This window comes from Oncorhynchus gorbuscha, linkage group LG18, assembly GCF_021184085.1.
Source record: "Oncorhynchus gorbuscha isolate QuinsamMale2020 ecotype Even-year linkage group LG18, OgorEven_v1.0, whole genome shotgun sequence".
In the NCBI taxonomy this organism is placed as follows: domain Eukaryota; kingdom Metazoa; phylum Chordata; class Actinopteri; order Salmoniformes; family Salmonidae; genus Oncorhynchus; species Oncorhynchus gorbuscha.
In genome coordinates this window covers 78,112,872-78,134,922 of record NC_060190.1, presented here as the reverse complement: position 1 = coordinate 78,134,922, position 22,051 = coordinate 78,112,872, and the positions used below count along the sequence as shown (strand labels likewise).

The 22,051-nt window shown below is 42.9% G+C and overlaps 1 protein-coding gene across 2 annotated transcripts in view; it reads right to left on the bottom strand.

Moving 5' to 3' along the window:
* Positions 1–492: 492 nt before the first annotated feature.
* LOC124002471 (dystroglycan 1-like) overlaps positions 493–22,051 on the bottom strand; it is an 83,862-nt gene continuing 62,303 nt past the window's right edge. For both annotated transcript variants that reach the window (XM_046309886.1, XM_046309887.1), the window contains exon 3: positions 493–5,296. In XM_046309886.1, the coding sequence (XP_046165842.1) occupies positions 3,008–5,296 (2,289 nt within the window). In that variant the 3' untranslated portion in view covers positions 493–3,007. The remainder of the gene's footprint in view (positions 5,297–22,051) is intronic.

The window sequence follows — 22,051 nt, the reverse complement described above, 5'->3', positions numbered from 1 at the left end:
AAGTGGCGACATGATCTGTGGACGCAGGGGGGGGGCAAGTTCTTTACATATAACCAATAAACTCCGTCTGTATTTCATGGCGGTGAGTGTGATGGAGGCATTGAACTGAAAGGAGATCTACAAACATCAGATTCAGATCACAATGGGTCATCTGGTCAGATTAATAATACCGGTTTTAGTTCAAGGAGAAAGAATTACGAGCCGGTTATTGTGACAGGAATCAAAATGGCTGACAGATTAGAGCGATGGGATACACTCCTAAATGAAACCTCTACGGACGTACACATACTGACTCATCTATATGGGGAAGCATTAGAAAACCAATTATAACCGAAGCTCATCAATACAAAATAAATCTCTATATTATAATGTATGGCAACATACCAAGCGAGATATACCACCATAGTCCACTCTGTTATATATATATATATATATATATATATATATATATATATACTGATGATTCATTCATTCCAATACTATGGGAGCTTGTTGGATTAGAATGTTATTATTATTATTATTATAATGTCAAACGTGTGAAGAAGGGAGAATTATCTGGATATAGAGACAGAGGTCGGCTTCCATAATAAATGGACACTCAAAAAAGCAACACTTGGTATCTGGCGAAAACAAACTATGTAGGTACATCATCATCATTATGCGTGCACATCATCATCATCATCATCATTATGCGTGTACATCATCATTGATTATGCGTGCACATCATCATCAACATTATGCGTGTACATCATCATCATCATTATGCGTGCACATCATCATTATGCGTGTACATCATCATCATCATTATGCGTGCACATCATCATTATGCGTGTACATCATCATCATCATTATGCGTGTACATCAGCATCATCATTATGCGTGTACATCATCATTATGCGTGCACATCATCATTATGCGTGTACATCATCATTATGCGTGTACATCATCATTATGCGTGCACATCATCATTATGCGTGTACATCATCATTATGCGTGCACATCATCATTATGCGTGTACATCATCATCATCATTATGCGTGTACATCATCATCATTATGCGTGTAGTACATCATCACTCATCTAACCTGCATTGACCACCACCACCACCACCTTACATTATTGCAAAGGGTCACTTTCAAAGTCGTTAGTGAAGAATCTGAACATTAAATAAAATGTGTGATTACATAAAATGGGTCATTCCGACTGTATAACAGGAGGTACATTTCAATTCGACAATATGGCAAAATAAAAAAATTAAAAAATCATTTGAAATAGGTGACCAATGAGAAAAGGTATATAATAAGGAATCAATTCTCTACTCTAAGATTTTACAAATTGCAGTACACTATTCATGTATTTATAGATATTTTTTGTTTTACAATTTGATGCTGTATCAAAAAACGTTGTAAAAAAATTAGATAGAGATTTTAAATCAACCATTTTTTTCTGTGTTTTCTGGTAATCTTGTTATTGGGATATTCCCATTTCTTTCTGTCTCTCTCTAACTCTCCTACCCTCCTCTCAACAATGCCCTTTGTGAATACATGTTGTGTCCCATTCAGGACATTCTCAACGGCCCTAAACTGTTTTACCGCATAAACTGTGAAAAACAAGAGCATCATTACTACATAAAAAAATAAATTACCCCTTGTCTAAAATAAACTGCAGGAGGCTTTTTCCATATCTGATTTACACAAAACGTTGTTTTTTTTGGGACTAAAAATACACAGGCCGATCCATCGTTATTTACAGAAGACACTTGTCGCATCACCATAAAGGCAAAATGGCATTCAAATGGTCAATGTTATGATCATATTCGGATCACGATACTCATTTTAACCCACTTTAAACAAGAATAGTGAAAAGGGCATTGGATTGTGTTATATTTCTCTCTTGAATTATTTTGGGTGGCTTTGGGAAACTCAGGCAAAGTAAAAACAAGAAATCTGGTCATAACCAGGCCAGGGTACCCATCTGGTCATAACCAGGCCAGGGTACCCATCTGGTCATAACCATCTGGTCATAACCAGGCCAGGGTACCCATCTGGTCATAATCAGGCCAGGGTAACCATCTGGTAATAACCAGGCCAGGGTAACCATCTGGTAATAACCAGGCCAGGAACGGTGTACCGTTCCTTTCTGATTGGGGGAAAAAGAGATCCTGCAGGCTATTTCAGTCAGGAGATCTGCTCCACCACCAAAACAATCCTATCTAATCTAATCTAACCTTAAAAATATAAAGTAAAATAATTAAAAAAAATGTAATACTAATTTCTAATTATTCTTTTAGGCTACCCTTGTTATGCTCATCTTGACTAGACATTGTGTGAATAAGGGTAAAAACATACAATTAGTGTTAAAAGGCAAACATTATTGAATCCAAACAGCCACCGCCACATCAATCAACCACTGTGTTTAACTGTCTGCAGGGTTGGCTGTCCCAGATCAACATGATTATGTTGTGTTTGTTTTCATTCATAGAACTCTCTATCTCATCATTAAAAACCTTTTTGTCTGCAGTGTGTTTGTTTATTGTCCTCTTGTATTATTCAAGATAAAAGAAGATTTAAAAAAAGGCAATTAGTTTGATCTTAAAGTCAAGTCAAAAACTGAAGAAAACCAGAACCAAAAGACACAAAATAAAAGAAAAGGCCATTTAGTTTCAAATGGAGAAAAAAGCTGCTGGGACAGGAGGGGCGTGTCTTCTCAATCTAGCTGTTCAGCTGTAAACAATGAGATGACGAGAGACTGAATAGTGTCATTGTTGTGGCTATTGTTGCCGAGGCTACCACCTAGTTCTCCCTCCCTCCCATCGTTCAACTTTAACTCAGCCTTGATTAGATCAGCCCAAAACCCTAGCAACCCAAAATGTCTGAAGTTCATTGCCACTTTGCAGAGCCTCTACCCTCCTCCTCCCACCCCTTATTTCCAAACAGACAACACTGGTGTGAGACGGTTACAAGTCCCCCCTGCTGCCCCTCTCCTCCTCTGGAAGAGCCAGCTAACCTTAGGGTGGCACGTAAGGTGGTGGGGATCTGTAGGGGGTCATGTTCTTTGGACGAGAGCCTTTACCTTCCATGGGGACAGTGAAAGGGGGTGGAGGCTGGTAGGGAGGGGCATTGGGATCCTCATCCCTCAGAGCTGTGTACTCCCCCAGAAGGTCCTGGTTCAGGGGGGTGGTCTCTGGACTGGTCATGTTGGGGTACTCAGGCGGGGGCAGTGGGGGTTTCTCCTCCTGCAGGATGAGCGGCATGGAGGAGGACGGAGGGGGCTTGGAGTCGTCAAGCTCGTCTGCGAAGATGATGGGTACCCCCTTCTTGATGAAGGTAGCCTGGTCCTCGATGGTCAGCTTTCCTTTGCGCTTTTTACGGTAGCAGATCATGGCGATGATGCCGGCGATCAGCAAGATGGCCGCCACCACTACCGCAGGGATGACCGTGTGAAGGTAGACGTCGTCCGTGCTCTGGCGTCCGGCGCCGAGCGCCGGGGTGACGGCCGGGGGTAAAGGAATGGTGATTTCACTCGGCGGCACGAACATGTAGTTCCGGCAGGCGGCTGTCCCTTTGACCTTGATGTCGATGGGTTTGAATTCAGGCTCCATGGTGGAGATGAATGTCTGGGAGGGCCTTCCCTGGGCGTTAGAGATCCTCCTGGACATGGTCTGGATCTTCTCCTTGGGACAGGGGTTCTGCTGGAGGCTGTTGTTGGTCCACTCCACCATGATGGATCCCTTGGTGATGTTTCTCAGGGTGACCGTGCTGCTGTTGCGGTCCCCGAACGAGTACGCCAGTTTCTTGATGAGCAAAATCTTCTTGTGGATGTCGTTGGTCACCTGGTGAGGTTCCCCGTGGAAGCGAGCCTGGAACAAGACCGGGGACTTATCGTTGGGAGCCCAGCGGTTCACACGGACCTCAAAGGCATCGATTGCATTCAGACCGCCTTTATCGGTGGCCTGCATGAAGTACTCGTGCTTCCCGATGTGGTTCGAGTCAGGTAGACCATACAGCAGCTGACTTGTGCTATTAAACTGTATCCAGGAATCATCTCCGACCACTTCGTTGTGGTTCATCCTCAATGTCAACCTCAACTTGTCTGTCGTACCGTCCTCCTTGTCAAAGAAAGTATCGGATGGGATTTTCACTTCAAAATATGTGCCAACGAAGGCATTGACCTGATCGATGGGGTTGCGGAGATCTGGTTTCTCGTTTCTTGGGTCAGGCACGATGGACGACGGGGTAGTGCGCCTGGCTGGTTTGGCTGTGGTGGTCTTGGGCTCCCTTGGCATCGGAGTGGTCTTCGGTCTCTTTGGTTTCTTGGTTGGCTTTCTGGTGGCGACTGTGGTGGGTGGAGGGAGTGTCGGCGTGGATTCCACAACAGTATGCCTGGTCATGGTGGGTTCAATGGAGATGGTACTAGTGGACTCCATCACTCTGGTTGGCAGGGGTGCACCCTGAGTGGGAGTGTGGGAATAAGAGTCTCTGACACGGATCGTGGGCTTCATGGGCAAGGGCACAGGTCCTCTCATGGGTGGGGCAGAGCTGTCTGTGGGGGCAGCAATGGCAGGTGACGATAGGGTGGGAACAATGCGAACGGGGGGCTCGACGACAGACGTTGGGGGAAGCAGAGCTAGAACAGGAGTAGGGGTATTGTTGAGCTGGCGCCTCACCCGTTTTGGGATATGAGGCTTCTTGTTGGCGATGTGCCAACCGACGACCGGATATCCCAACTGAGCCGACATAGTGCCTGCTTTAGCCGGCGCCTGGACGCTACCAATATTAGGGACGTTACTCTGGTCCAGGGAACAGCCCAGCTTCCAGGATAACAGGGCTCCGTTCTCAACCACCTTTTTGGCATTTCCTGGTCCGGCCATGAAGGCGGACATATCGAACAATCTGTTGTTGACCACGGGAAGTATCTTCATGTGCTGCAGCGCCACGCCAGAGAACTTCTTCATCTTGCCCAGCAGCTCCACCCTCTGTCTGGAGCTCATCTTGGTCAGGTCGGCATCCAGAATCACTGTGAGCACCGTCACCGGCTCCTCGTGGCCACAGACGAATGGCTCTACCTCGTTGTTGGAGTTGTTGGACGCTGACTGGATGGCTACCTGGATCGGGTCAGTGTCAGCGTGTTCCTCTGGGTGCACCTCGATGGAGAAGATATCCTGGCTGCCATTGGATGCAGAGACGGAGATATAGTGGACACCCTTGTCCTCACCCAGTGGTAGACCCTGTAGGACGTTTCTCTCCCAGTCCCAGTGCAGCCATGTTGGTAACGTCTCCTTACCTGACTCAGTTATCTGGGGAAAAAAAACAAAAGATAAAGAGTTGATAAGTCTTTTTTGATTCAATTAATAATTTAAGATAAAATACAAGAAAACAACATGAAAAATAATATGTTTACGCTCATAACTTCTGTTCTACTCACAGAATTGACTGTTTTCTTGACTGTGTAACTAGTTTATAAATCATTCAAGATGAACTATGCATAAATCACCATATCCTGGTTGCAAAAATTTGAATCATTTGCCTTATTTTCCGTTTACGTGACAAAACAAGCAAGTATAGTGTAGAGGACCGTTGTATCATCTAAAAAACACTGAAATATATTTTCCATATTAATAAATATAATACATATTATAAATATTGTATTTTCAGTTGTTTGGAGCTGGTGTAAACAAAACGAAAGTAAAAGACAAAACATTTAACTTTAAGAATGGGAAGCATAGAAGTAACACATAGAACAGATCAACCGCTGGTCGTAATATATTAGTTTGTCTTCATTTATTTGGTCAGGCCAGGGTGTGACATGGGAATGTGTTTTGCCCTGGTGGGGTTATCTAGCAAAGTCTATGGCTGTCTGGAATCTCAATCAGAGTCAGGTGATTATTGTTGTCTCTATTGTGTTTGTCTTCATTTGTTTGGTCAGGCCAGGGTGATTGACATGGGTTTATAGGGCTGTTTGGTGTGATTTTGTCTTTGTGTTTTGTTTGCACCAGATAGGGCTGTTTGGGGGTGATTGTTCCCGTCTTTGTGTTTGCACCAGTAGGGCTGTTTTGGGTGATTGTTCCTGTCTTTGGTTTATCTAGATTGTTCCTGTCTTTGTGTTTGTCTGGGTGATTGGTCTTTGTGTTTGTCCTGTCTTTGTGTTTGCACCAATGTGATTGATCCTGTCTTTGTGTTTGCACCAGATGGGGCTGTTTGGTGATGATTGTTTGTCTTTGTGTTTCAGATGGGGCTGGGAACCCGTCTTTGTGTTTGCACCAGATGGGGCTGTTTGGTGGGTGATTGTTCCATATGTGTTTCACCAGATGGGGCTGAGATTGTTTTTGTTTGCACCAGATGGGGCTGTTTGGTGGGTGATTGTTCCTGTCTTTGTGGGTGATTGTTCCTGTCTTTGTGTTTGCACCAGATGGGGCTGTTTCAGTTTTCACATTTCATTATTTTGTAGTTTCTTCATGTATAGTTTTTTCCTTCATTAAAATATCATGAATCATCATCACGCTGCATTTTGGTCCGACTCTCCTTCACCACAAGAGAACCGTTACAGAGAATGACAGATCTATAACTCACATTTCTATGTGAATTTGGTCAATTGCTCCCAAAAGTTACATATTGCAGCCATTAATAACAGAGAAGAGATCTTGTTGTTGTTTTATCTTTTGGGTTTATAAATAATAGGATATGTTATTGTTGTGAGAAGCTGCTACTGAGAAGCTGCTACTGGTGATTTTCTTCACACAATTTCAATTTTTTTCTATTAGACTAGTGCAAAACTAAGTTTCTCTATAAGGTTAAAAGGTGAAATATAGTTAACAATTAACAAGATACAATTAATTTTAAAGTACATCTAGCAGCTGGAGAGCACCTTTACTTGCAGATCTATACATTTACTTGATCATGTGTAAATTACGTGTCCGTATTCGAGCATGGGTAGGATGGTCATCTGAATCAGGGTAAGTTTGGCAGCTTGGGTGAAAGATGAGCGATTACGATAGAGGAGACCAAGTTAGGATGTAACCTTAGTCTGCAGCTTTGATATGTGTGAGAGAAGGACAGTGTACCATCTAGCCATACTCCCAAGTACTTGTAAGAGGTGAGTACCTCAAGCTCTAAACCCTCAGATTTAGTTATCAGAACAGTCGGAAGAGGGGCATTCCTCTTACCAAACCAAACCAAACCATAACCTTTGTTTTGGAGGTTTTCAGAACAAGGTTAAGGGCAGAGACCTTGTTTGACCCTAAGAAAGATTTGTAGTAGAGCGTTTAACACACAATCCGGGGAGGGGCCAGCTGAGTATAAGACTGTATAATCTGCATATAAATGGATGCGAGAGCTTCCTACTGCCTGAACTATGTTGCTGTAAATTGAGAAGAGTGTGGGGCCTAGGATCGAGCCTTGGGGTACTCCCTTGGTGACAGGCAGCGTCTGAGACAGCAGCTGTTCTGACTTTATACACTGCACTCTGAGAGAGGTAATTAGCAATCCAGGCCAAAGACCGCTCAGAGACACCAAAACTCCTTAGCCGGCCCACAAGAATGTAATGGTCTACTGTATAAAAAGCTTTGGCAGTCAATAGAAATAGCAGCACAACATTGCTTAGACTCAAGGGCAATGGTGACATCATTGAGGACCTTTAAGGTTGCAGCGACACATCCATAACCTGACCGGAAACCAGATTGCGTACCAGAGAGAATACTACAGACATCAAGAAAGCCAGTCAGTTGATTATTTACATATTTTTTCAACACTTGATGAACAGGCCACAGACAGAGAACTGCTCCTTAAAGTAACTAACTTTGGCCGGATAGCCTGAGTGCAATTCATTCTCATTTGCCTGAACGAGAGCCAGTCAGCCTGAGTGTGCGTGTGACGATATTTCGAAAAATACATTTCGAGGTGGAGTAACTCTGCCAGATCACGGTCGAACCAGGGGCTGAACCTGTTTGAAATTCTCATTTTCTTTATTGGGGCGTGTTTGTTAACAATACCACTGAAACTATTAAAAAAGAAGGTCCAAGCGTCTTTGACAGAGGGGATCAAGTTTACAGAGGCCAGGTCATGAAGGAAGGCTTGCTCATTAAAGCTTTTTAGCAAGAGTCTATGACAATTCAGGACAGGTCGTTTCACTGAGCAACCATTACGAACATAGTGATCACTGTTTTACAGCTTAAAATTATTACAGAAAACACCAGACTGACACCTATCAGGATTATTTGTGAGGATAACATCAAGGAGAGTAGCCTTTTCTGGGTGTTTGGAGTCATACCTTGTGAGATTGGTATTAATCTGAGAAAGATACAGGGAGTCCCATTGTTTTAGGACTTGGTCAGGTAGTTTAAGCATGTCCCAGTTTAGGTCACCTAGCAGGACACATTCAGAGTGTAAGGGGCCAGGAGAGAGCTTATGGCAGGTCGGGTACAGGCCAGTGCTGATGATGACTGACAAAATCCAGCAACAGTCAAAAATAGTTATTTGGAAAGTTTAATGCTTAAAACTAGCAAATCAAATTGTTTGGGGACAGACTTGGTGGAGACAACTGAGCACTGAAGGTGATCCTTGGTAAATATTGCCACTCCACCACCTTTGGAAGATCTGTCCTGCCGAAAAAGGTTATAACCAGAAAGGTTAACAGTGTTCAAAACAATCTTCCTTAACCAGTCTCAGTAATGACCAACACATCTGGATTGGCGCTGTGAACCCACACTTTCAATTAGGTAATAAGCTTCTAGTGTTGACGTGCAGAAAACACAGGCTTTTATGAGAGCAGAAATCAGTGAAGCAGATATCAGAGCACAAGTCAGAATTGGGGCTAGCAACAGTAGATGGGCCAGGGTGTACATGCACATTTCCACATACCATCAACAGTAATATAATCAAGGCACAGGGGAGGACAGGGAGAGCTCCGCAGTCCTGATTTCAAATCAAATCCAATTATATTGGTCACATGCGCCAGATACAACAGGTGGTTACAGTGAAATGTTTACCTATGACATTTGAATCAAATCAAATCGAAGGTATTTATATAGCCGTTCTTACATCAGCTGATATCTCAAAGTGCTGTACAGAAACCCAGCCTAAAACCCCAAACAGCAAGCAATGTGCAATAGATGACAACGATATCCTATTATAGAGCGATTTAATCAGGTAACATGAATATAAAGCCGGCCAGAAGTGGGTAGAATAGGACGGGAGGCCAACAGCCCGTGTAACTAATAGAGAGTCAGAGTGCCGAGTGTGGGAACAAACATAGTCTGTCCCACGGTTGAGTAAACAAGAACGTTCATAGTCAACAAAGCACATAGGAGTCGTGGGATAAATAGCATTAAGCACAATAAAAAATATATAACGACTTGGGGTTAGCCATTGTAAGTTTGGAAGTAACTCGCACCAACAGTGCGTGTGTGCTAGGGGTGAGTGAAACCTCGGGAAAGAGGGGGGAGTGTGGCGGAGGTACCAGTACCAAAAAGGGGAGACAACCAGGGCAGACGGTGAACAGATCGCCAGCTGGAATCCAAGCAGCAGTGCAGCAGGCAACGGGATTAGATGACACACCCACTTGGGAGAAGCTTTTTTCGGGAGGAAGATGCGTGCAGAAAATCCCAGCTAGCTAGCTAACGTACCTAGCAAATCTCTGTCCACCCTGTCTTTCAACGTGGAAAAGCAGGTCGTTAGCTAGCTATATCTCTGTCCACCCTGTCTTTCAACGTGGAAAAGGAGGTCGTTATCTAGCTATATCTCTGTCCATCCTGTCTTTCAACATGGAAAAGGAGGTTGTTAGCTAGCTATATCTCTGTCCACCCTGTCTTTCAACGTGGAAAAGGAGGTTGTTAGCGAGCTATATCTCTTTAGTTTTGGCGGATGGTCCTTTACGACATTCAAACAAAATTGTCCTGTGGCTGTTGTAATTTGGAGATGGCGAGGAGGATATCTTCTGATGCGATCAAAGCAACAATATCGTTTCTTATTGAGGTCATTTACAATTGGAGTATCCTGGCTGTATATCTGATTTCAAAATAGAGATGAATCCAGGGGCTACTGTGTTGTAATGACTGCTGCACAGAGGGAGGGGGCTTCAACGGCCTATGAATTTGGGTGGGGGAGGCTGGAAAACTCTTCTGCCATTGTTGGGCTCAAGGGCTTTGACACCTCTCACTTCACACTTCAGTGCTAATTGAAGTTGCAGCTTGATCTGTTCAGTCCTAGCAAACTTGGTAGCCTTAACTTAGCATTCTGTCCTAATAAAGTACAATATAACATTGTAATTTATTTTTCTTCTTGGCACTAAAAGTAGCTTCAGACTAAACATTACTCAGTTCCAGGCTGGATGATGTTTTCACGTTTCTTGTTCTTCTTTTGCTGGTCGTTGGTTTGCCAGAGCATTTGCCGTATAGACCTTGGAAATAAGAATCTTGGTAGTAGGAATCCTTCCAGGTAATTTTGTCCGAAATCAGGTTGTAGGTTGGAGTTTTGATTTGGAGTGAAGGTTATGTTGTGGAGGGTAGCATCCTGTGTATACAGTTTAAGTCGGAAGTTTACATACACCTTAGCCAAATACATTTAAACTCAAGTTTTTCACAATTCCTGACATTTAATCCCATTAAATATTCAGTGTTTTAGGTCAGTTATGGTCACCACTTTATTTAAAGAATGTGAAATGTCAGAATAATAGTAGAGAAAGTAATTTATTTCAGTTTGAATTTCTTTCATCACATTCTCAGTGGGTCAGAAGTTTACATATACTCAATTAGTATTTGGTAGCATTGCCTTTAAATGGTTTAACTTGGGTCAAACGTTTCAGGTAGCCTTCCACAAGCTTCCCACGATAAGTTGGTTGAACTTTGGCTCATTCCTCCTGACAGAGCTGGTGTAACTGAGTCAGGTTTGTAGGCCTCCTTGCTCGCACACACTTTATCAGTTCTGCCCACAAACTTTCTATAGGATTGAGGTTAGGGCTTTGTGATGGCCACTCCAATACCTTGACTGTGTGAAAAACAAGTTTTCAATTTCCGACTTCAACTGTACGTCCTGGTGACATAGTGAATGTTATGTTGTGGAGGGTAGTATCCTGTATATGTCCTGGTGACATAGTGTTGTAGAGGGTAGCATCCTGTATATGTCCTGGTGACATAGTGTTGTAGAGGGTAGTATCCTGTATATGTCGTGGTGACATAGTGAAGGTTATGTTGTGGAGGCTAGTATCCTGTATATGTCCTGGTGACATAGTGAAGGTTATGTTGTGGAGGGTAGTATCCTGTATATGTCCTGGTGACATAGTGAAGGTTATGTTGTGGAGGGTAGTATCCTGTATATGTCCTGGTGACATAGTGTTGTAGAGGGTAGTATCCTGTATATGTCCTGGTGACATAGTGTTGTAGAGGGTAGTATCCTGTATATGTCGTGGTGACATAGTGGTGTAGAGGGTAGTATCCTGTATATGTCCTGGTGACATAGTGGTGTAGAGGGTAGTATCCTGTATATGCCCTGGTTAACATAGTGAAGGTAATGTTGTGGAGGCTAGTATCCTGTATATGTCCTTGCGGAGAACATTGAATCTATATTTTTGTAAAAACATGCTGAAAGATGCGATGGCCATCTGCAAGGAGTTTTACATTTACTCCTGAGGTGCTGACCTGTTGCACCCTCTACAACCACTGTGAAGATTATTATTTGACCCTGCTGGTCATCTATGAACATTTGAAAATCTTGGCCATGTTCTGTTATAATCTCCACCCGGCACAGCCAGAAGAGGACTGGCCACCCCTTATAACCTGGTTCCCCTCTAGGTTTCTTCCTAGGTTCAGGCCCTTCTAGGGAGTTTTTCCTAGCCACCGTGCTTCTACACCTGTATTGCTTGCTGTTTGGGGTTTTAGGTTGGGTTTCTGTACAGCACTTTGTGACATCAGCTGTTGTAAGAAGGGCTTTATAAAAACATTTGATTGATTGATTTCTTCAAAATTTGGTTTCTTCAACATGGGGTTTCTTCAACATGGGGTTTCTTCAACATGGGGTTTCTTCAACATGGGGTTTCTTCAACAAGGGGTTTCTTCAACAAGGGGTTTCTTCAACATGGGATTTCTTCAACATGGGGTTTCTTCAACATGGGGTTTCTTCAACATGGGGTTTCTTCAACATGGGGTTTCTTCAACATGGGGTTTCTTCAACATGGGGTTTCTTCAACATGGGGTTTCTTCAACATGGGGTTTCTTACATCTTCTTTTAGCATGGGGTTTCTTCAACATGGGGTTTCTTCAACATGGGGTTTCTTCAACATGGGGTTTCTTCAACATGGGGTTTCTTACATCTTCTTTTAGCATGGTCTAATACAGTTAACATAATAACTTAAAACATTCCATGTGGATGACGGAGAAATACATCACAAGGGGATTGACATTCAAATACATCCCATAAAACAACCACTAACGCGTCCTCTGCTTCTCAACCAGTTAATGTTGCGGCTGATAAATCGTACAGTTGATAAATGATGTAGATACCGGCGTTCCCTAGATGGATCATTAATGGTCTAACCAATACACAGCCAGCACCAGGGGAAGACAGGAAACAGCATATGGGCTTTTCGAATCAAACACACACACACACACACACACACACACACACACACACACACACACACACACACACACACACACACACACACACACACACACACACACACACACACACACACACACACACACACACACACACACACACACACACACACACACACACCTTCTCATTAATGCTCCAACACCTCCTACCGCTGCATCAGAGCAGATGTGGCTATTTTGGAGAGAAACTTTAATAACTATGATGATGGGTAATGTGGTGATGTATCAAAAAAGCTTCTGGGTGCCATCACCCGAAGATGATGAGATGATGTGTGTGTGTGTTCGCGTGTGGGCATGTGTGTATGCGTGTGTGCGTGCGTGTGTGTGATGAGTACACAGCAGTAGGTAGCTGCTCTGCCCCCTTTCTCCCCACTTTAGTAGTGAAGTTAATTAAACCAGGGGGTTGTTAATCTCATCAAAAGACACTAACTCTCCTTACCCAAATGGCACCTTATTCCCTATGTAGTGCACTACTTTTGACCAGAGAAATAGAAGATAGGCTGCCATTTGTGATGCGTTCACTTCCGGTGTGATGAACACTGTTCTGATTTTTGCTCAAAGCCCCCAAACCCACCGTGACATTCAGCATCTCTGTCTATCAGCGTCTCTGTCTATCAGCGTCTCTGACTATCAGTGTCTCTGACTATTAGCACTATCAGTGTCTCTGACTATTAGCACTATCAGTGTCTCTGACTATTAGCACTATCAGTGTCTCTGACTATTAGCACTATCAGTGTCTCTGACTATCAGCACTATCAGTGTCTCTGACTATTAGCACTATCAGTGTCTCTGACTATTAGCACTATCAGCGTCTCTGACTATTAGCACTATCAGCGTCTCTGTCTATCAGTGTCTCTGACTATTAGCACTATCAGTGTCTCTGACTATTAGCACTATCAGTGTCTCTGACTATTAGCACTATCAGTGTCTCTGTCTATCAGTGTCTCTGACTATTAGCACTATCAGTGTCTCTGTCTATCAGCGTCTCTGACTATTAGCACTATCAGTGTCTCTGACTATTAGCACTATCAGTGTCTCTGACTATTAGCACTATCAGTGTCTCTGACTATTAGCACTATCAGTGTCTCTGACTATTAGCACTATCAGTGTCTCTGGCTATCAGCACTATCAGCGTCTCTGGCTATTAGCACTATCAGTGTCTCTGACTATTAGCACTATCAGTGTCTCTGACTATTAGCACTATCAGTGTCTCTGACTATTAGCACTATCAGTGTCTCTGACTATTAGCACTATCAGTGTCTCTGACTATTAGCACTATCAGTGTCTCTGACTATTAGCACTATCAGTGTCTCTGACTATTAGCACTATCAGTGTCTCTGACTATTAGCACTATCAGTGTCTCTGACTATTAGCACTATCAGCGTCTCTGACTATTAGCACTATCAGTGTCTCTGACTATTAGCACTATCAGCGTCTCTGACTATTAGCACTATCAGCGTCTCTGTCTATCAGTGTCTCTGACTATTAGCACTATCAGCGTCTCTGACTATTAGCACTATCAGTGTCTCTGACTATTAGCACTATCAGCGTCTCTGACTATTAGCACTATCAGCGTCTCTGTCTATCAGTGTCTCTGACTATCAGCACTATCAGTGTCTCTGACTATCAGCACTATCAGTGTCTCTGACTATCAGCACTATCAGTGTCTCTGTCTATCAGTGTCTCTGACTATTAGCACTATCAGTGTCTCTGTCTATCAGTGTCTCTGACTATTAGCACTATCAGTGTCTCTGTCTATCAGTGTCTCTGACTATTAGCACTATCAGTGTCTCTGTCTATCAGTGTCTCTGACTATTAGCACTATCAGTGTCTCTGACTATTAGCACTATCAGTGTCTCTGACTATTAGCACTATCAGTGTCTCTGACTATTAGCACTATCAGTGTCTCTGACTATTAGCACTATCAGTGTCTCTGACTATCAGCACTATCAGTGTCTCTGACTATTAGCACTATCAGTGTCTCTGACTATTAGCACTATCAGCGTCTCTGTCTATCAGTGTCTCTGACTATCAGCACTATCAGTGTCTCTGACTATTAGCACTATCAGTGTCTCTGACTATTAGCACTATCAGTGTCTCTGACTATTAGCACTATCAGTGTCTCTGACTATTAGCACTATCAGTGTCTCTGACTATTAGCACTATCAGCGTCTCTGACTATTAGCACTATCAGTGTCTCTGACTATTAGCACTATCAGTGTCTCTGACTATTAGCACTATCAGCGTCTCTGTCTATCAGTGTCTCTGACTATCAGCACTATCAGCGTCTCTGACTATTAGCACTATCAGTGTCTCTGACTATTAGCACTATCAGTGTCTCTGTCTATCAGCACTATCAGTGTCTCTGTCTATCAGCGTCTCTGACTATCAGCACTATCAGTGTCTCTGACTATTAGCACTATCAGTGTCTCTGACTATCAGTGTCTCTGACTATTAGCACTATCAGTGTCTCTGTCTATCAGTGTCTCTGACTATTAGCACTATCAGTGTCTCTGTCTATCAGTGTCTCTGACTATTAGCACTATCAGTGTCTCTGACTATCAGCACTATCAGCGTCTCTGACTATTAGCACTATCAGTGTCTCTGACTATTAGCACTATCAGTGTCTCTGTCTATCAGCACTATCAGTGTCTCTGTCTATCAGCGTCTCTGACTATCAGCACTATCAGTGTCTCTGACTATTAGCACTATCAGTGTCTCTGTCTATCAGTGTCTCTGACTATTAGCACTATCAGTGTCTCTGTCTATCAGTGTCTCTGACTATTAGCACTATCAGTGTCTCTGTCTATCAGTGTCTCTGACTATTAGCACTATCAGTGTCTCTGTCTATCAGTGTCTCTGACTATTAGCACTATCAGTGTCTCTGACTATTAGCACTATCAGTGTCTCTGACTATTAGCACTATCAGTGTCTCTGGCTATTAGCACTATCAGTGTCTCTGTCTATCAGTGTCTCTGACTATTAGCACTATCAGTGTCTCTGTCTATCAGTGTCTCTGACTATTAGCACTATCAGTGTCTCTGACTATTAGCACTATCAGTGTCTCTGACTATTAGCACTATCAGTGTCTCTGACTATTAGCACTATCAGTGTCTCTGACTATCAGCACTATCAGTGTCTCTGACTATTAGCACTATCAGTGTCTCTGACTATTAGCACTATCAGTGTCTCTGACTATTAGCACTATCAGTGTCTCTGACTATCAGCACTATCAGTGTTTCTGACTATTAGCACTATCAGTGTCTCTGACTATTAGCACTATCAGTGTCTCTGAATATTAGGACTATCAGTGTCCCTGTCTATCAGCGTCCCTGACTATCAGCGTCCCTGTCTATCAGCGTCCCTGACTATCAGCGTCTCTGACTATCAGCGTCTCTGACTATCAGCGTCTCTGACTATCAGCGTCTCTGACTATCAGCGTCTCTCACAATCAGTGTCTACACACTGCATGAGGAGAAAAGAGATCTATGTTGTGATGGAGAAGTAGAGGGAGGAACGAAGGAATGATAAATTACAAGATGAGTGAGTGGTGTAGAATCAACAACTAAAGTATCGAAGACATTCTGTACTGTTTACATTAATGACATGCTCTGCCCTAGATCTAGGCCTATGTACACCACCGTTAAACTATCCGTGTCCTCATTTTGACATACAGTATCAGCCTAGTGTTGGAGGAGAGGAGGAGGAGAGGAGGAGGGAAAGGAGGAGGAGATCAGGAGGGAAAGGGGGAGGAGACATGGATAAGGAGGAGGAAGAGGAGGAGAGGTGGATGAGAGGTAAAGGAGAGAAGGAGGAGAGGATGAGGAGGAAGAGAGGAGGATGAGGAGAGGTGGAGGAGAGGGGGGAGGAGAGACTGTTAGGGTGGGTAGCTCGGCAGACCGTTAGGGTTGGTAGCTAGGCAGACAGATAGGGTTGGTAGCTAGGCAGACAGTTAGGGTTGGTAGCTAGGCAGACAGTTAGGGTTGGTAGCTAGGAACCTTTAGGGTTGGTAGCTAGGAACGTTAGGGTTGGTAGCTAGGCAGACAGTTAGGGTTGGTAGCTAGGAACCTTTAGGGTTGGTAGCTAGGAACCGTTAGGGTTGGTAGCTAGACAGACCGTTAGGGTTGGTAGCTAGACAGACCCTTAGGGTTGGTAGCTAGACAGACCGTCAGATGTTTATGAGAGTCTGGTCTCCAAATCCAGCCCATTTTCAAACTGTTAAAACATTTATATATATCACTCTATTCTATTGCTGTTCAGCACTAGAGCAATAGTATTATACCCCAGAGCACAGTCCTAGAATACACCCTTCCTTGTTTTAGTCTCCACTGTCAAACACACTGTGGATAACGGAAGATTATGATATCTATGCTGTGTGTCTGGGAAAAGACTGATAGAATGCAATTCTATGGCAGCACATGTGAGGGAGGGAGAGAGAGCATTTAACAGTAGACTCGTACATTTCCTCAGTGAAAACAATATTTAAGGCAAATGTCAAATCAGCTACTTCTTACAATTTTTTTAGGGGGAAGATCAGCTTTTATATTGCAGATAGATTGTGGCTTCCATCAATTAATAATTTCCAATCCCCCATATTTTTTATGAAAAAATAAATAAATAAATATATATATATATATATATATATATATATATATATATATATATATATATATATATATATATATATATTTTTATGTATATAATTGTCTTTATTATGTTCTCCTAACCCTACCACCCCTCCCCTAACCCAACCCCCTAACCCTAAACCACCCCTCCCCTAACCCTGCCACCCATCCCCTAACCCTACCACCCCTCCCCTAACCCTGCCACCCATCCCCTAACCCTACCACCCCTCCCCTAACCCTACCACCCCTCCCCTAACCCTGCCACCCATCCCCTAACCCTACCACCCCTCCCCAAACCCTACCACGGCTTCTACTTCCAGCCTATTCATACTATATACATTTTACAGACACAGTATATTTTACATTAGTTATATTTTGCTCGTTATTAGTCCCACCTTTCAGCTCCAACGAAACCCCTCGCTTCTATCTCTGAACACAATCCACTTTTTGAATTTCTATTTGCCATATATTTTTTCAACTGTGCTGTGATGTTTCACAAAAGTTCTGAACCTAGGTGCGCGTTTTCTTTTTCTTCTAAAGTTAGGTACCGAATGTTCGCTGGCTGGGTCGCTAGCTAACGTTATGTGTATGATCTTATTCTTCGTATCTCCGTCACATTTGCTTGACTAGTTATAGCCATAGAACCTGGTTGTTATCTACCTGCAGATTCATGCAGGGTAGTAAAGTTATGAGTTGTGATTATTGTCCAAATCAAATCAAATCAAATTTTATTTGTCACATACACATTGTTAGCAGATGTTAATGCGAGTGTAGCGAAATGCTTGTGCTTCTAGTTCCGACAATGCAGTGATAACCAACAAGTAATCTAACTAACAATTCCAAAACTACTGTCTTATACACAGTGTAAGGGGATAAGGAATATGTACATAAGGATATATGAATGAGTGATGGTACAGAGCAGCATACAGTAGATGGTATCGAGTACAGTATATACATATGAGATGAGTGTGTAGACAAAGTAAACAAAGTGGCATAGTTAAAGTGGCTAGTGATACATGTATTACATAAGGATAGCTAGCTACATTTCTTAACAAAAAAGCCTGTCTTAGTCTGCCAGAGCACAGAATTAACTGATGCATTTTTGAAAGCTCGTTGAATATGTCTGGTGTCAGTAAAACGTCAGCAACATCAGCATAATTCAGTTGTTGCCAGCAGCACAGTTATGTGTCTGGAAGTAGCTAGCCATTGATAGCCAGTTAGCTTGGGTGCTTGACTGTAGTTCCAGAAAATGATGTCATGGCTTTAGAAGCTTTTGATGGGGAGGTCAGATAGTTGTGAGGTCAGAGCTTTCAGAACAACTCTACTGATTGGCCAGAGCGTCCACTGTGCGCTCTGAACGCGAAACCACAGATAGAGTAATGATCAGTGAGCTGTTCTCTCTCTCTCTCTCTCTCTCTCTCTCTCTCTCTCTCTCTCTCTCTCTCTCTCTCTCTCTCTCTCTCTCTCTCTCTCCCACTAATTATTTCTCTCTCTCTCTCTCCCTCTCTCTCTCTCTCTCTCTCTCTCTCTCTCTCTCTCTCTCTCTCTCTCTCTCTCTCTCTCTCTCTCTCTCTCTCTCTCTCTCTCTCTCTCTCTCTCTCTCTCTCTCTCTCTCTCTCTCTCTCTCTCTCTCTCTCTCTCTCTCTCTCTCTCAAAGTAGCTGGCTAGTTAGTACGGAACGGTTGTATCAACCCTTAAAGAGATGGGTGGGGCTAAGGCTTAAGAGGGTGTGAACAATGCTGAATGGGTGTAGACAAAGAAGACATCTCCAATAGCAGTACCAAAACATGGAAACACAGTTTCCTCAAAAGTGATTTTACAAGTTGATCAACTTTCAAAGCATAATTACTTTACCATTGTTTCCACAACTGCAGTGCGTGATATATCATTTTGTAGCTCTGAGTCTCTACTTTTATCCAATGTAAAAAACAGAAATTCAAATGACCGAAGAGTCACATATACGGTATATCAACCATTAGAACAGTCTGCAGTAGCCGGCCTCATTCTACTAGAATTTGAAGTCAAATGTCTACCGTTTGCTGACGATCTGGTATTTCTTTCCCCAACCAATGACGCCCTACAGCCTAGATCTTCTGCACAGATTCTGTCAGACCTGGACCCTGACAGTAAATCTCAGTAAGACAAAAGTAATGGTGTTCCAAAACAGGTCCAGTCGCCAGGACCACAAATATAAATTCCATCTAGACACCTTTGCCCTAGAGCACACAAAACTATACATACCTTGGCCTAAACATCAGCGCCACAGGTAACTTCCACAAAGCTGAGAACGATCTGAGAGACAAGGCATCAAAGGAACATGAAATTCGACAAACCAATTAGATCTGTCTAAAAAATAAATTAAAAAGTTATAAATCTCATTGCCATTTACGGTCATGAGCTCTGGGGTCCGCTCACCAACAATAATTCACAAAATGGGACAAACAACAAATTGAGACTCTGCATGCAGTGTACAATGTAAAACACCAAATAATGCATGCAGAGCAGAATTTGGCCGATATTCGCTAATTATCAAAATCCAGAAAACAGCCATTAAATTCCACAACCACCTAAAAGGAAGCGATTCCCAAACCCTCCATAACAAAGCCATCACCTAAAGAGAGATGAAGCTGGAGAAGAGTCCCCTAAGCAAGCTGGTCCTGGGGCTGGGTCTCTGTTCACAAACACAAACACACCCCACAGAGCCCCAGGACAGCAACACAATTAGCCCCAACCAAATCATGAGAAAACAAAAAGATAATTACTTGACACATTGGAAAGAATTAACAAAAAAGCAGAGCAAACTAGATTGCTATTTGGCCCTAAACAGAGAGTACACAGCGGCAGAAAACCTGACCACTGTGACTGACCCAAACTTAAGGAAAGCTTTGACTATGTAAAGACTCAGTTAGCATAGCCTTGCTGTTGAGATAGACCGCCGTAGGCAGACCTGGCTCTCGGGAGAAGACAGGCTATGTGAACACTGCCCACAAAATGAGGTGGAAACTGAGCTGCACTTCTTAACCTCCTGCCAAATTTATGACCAAGTTAGAGACACATATTTCCTTCAGAATTTGAAAACAAATCCAATTTTGATAAATTCCTGTAGCTACTGGGTGAAATACCACAGGGTGCTATGACAGAAAAGGTCAACCAGTGAAGACCAAACACCATTGTAAATACAACCTATATTAATGTTTATTTATTTTCCCTTTTGTACTTTAACTATTTGCCCATCATTATAAAACTGTATATAGACATAATATGACATTAGAAATGTCTTATTCTTTTGGAACTTCTGTGAGTGTAATGTTTACTGTTCATTTTTATTGTTTATTTCACTTTTGTTTATCATCTATTTCACTTGTTTTGGCAATGTAAACATATGTTTCCCATGCCAATAAAGCACTTTGAATTTAATTGAATTTAATTAAATTGAGAGAGAGAGAGAGAGAGAGAGAGAGAGAGAGACTTCAGTTCCCTAGTTTCCTCTCACTCAGGTAACCTATAAGGATGAGTCACAAACTTCCTATAGGCACATGGCATCCTATTCCCTATAGGGCCCTGGTCAAATGTAGCGCATTATGTAGGGGATAGGGTGGCATTTGGGATGGAGAAGACCTGAGGTGACCCTCAACCCAGGAGGCACCAAGCTGTTCTGAACAGTGTAGTCATGAAGCCTTTTCTAAAAGGAACAGGCCACAACAACATTTGCTTGCAGTTACCATAATGAATAGTTATTGAGAAGGCGAACGAAGATGAGAGAGAAAGGAGGAGGAGGAGATGGAGGAGAGGGAGGAGGATGAGGAGAAGGAAGAGGAGGAGGAGGAAGAGGAGAGAGAAATGAGGAGATGGACAAGGGATAAAAGCTACAGAGGCTTGAATGTTGTAGAATAACACACACGCAAACACACACACACACGCAAACACACACACACACACACACACACACACACACACACACACACACACACACACACACACACACACACACACACACACACACACACACACACACACACACACACACACACACACACACACACACACACACACACACACACACACACACAGAGAGTATTAGTGGGTTGTTAGTGGTCTCTTTTTTTTGGCCGTATCACTGGGTATGTCCCAAATGCACTCTATCCCATGTTTAGTGCTACTACTTTTGCTCATGGCTCATAGGGCTCTGGTCTAAAGTAGACCCCGACTGAGTACTCCACTTCTGCCAGGGTTCACAGACTAACGCAGTTTTAGGAATGACTTAGTCAACAGATACATATTTCAGTTGGGGGCTGTTGTGTTGTGTTCACTAAATGAAATACTTATCTTCCCTCAGTGTGTGTTTTAGTCACTCCCTTTTTGATGGAGGAGAGAAAAATAGATTTTACCATGTGGTGTTGAGAATATTTAGCAGTTTTAAAGCTTTTATGATATTCTAGAGAATCTTGCAATTTTATAACGAATTTAATGCAATTCTACAACAACAAAAATTGTGTTTCGCAGTTATACAGCTTATTAACTGCAAATCTATTTATTTTGCCATGAGGTGGAGAGAGATTTTTGCAGTTTTAAAGCTAATTTCCTGCAATTCTACACTTGTGCCATGATTTATGCTAATATGATTGATTTTGTTAGTCTATGGAGGTCAGGGCCCTTGGGCACGTGCCCTGCATGCCCGGTCAGTATTCTGACTGAGACCCCTAGTGAGACCCCGACTGAGACAACGACTGAGACCGCGACAACGACTGACACCGCGACAACAACTGAGACAACGACAACGACTGAGACAACGACTGAGACCGCGACAACGACTGAGACC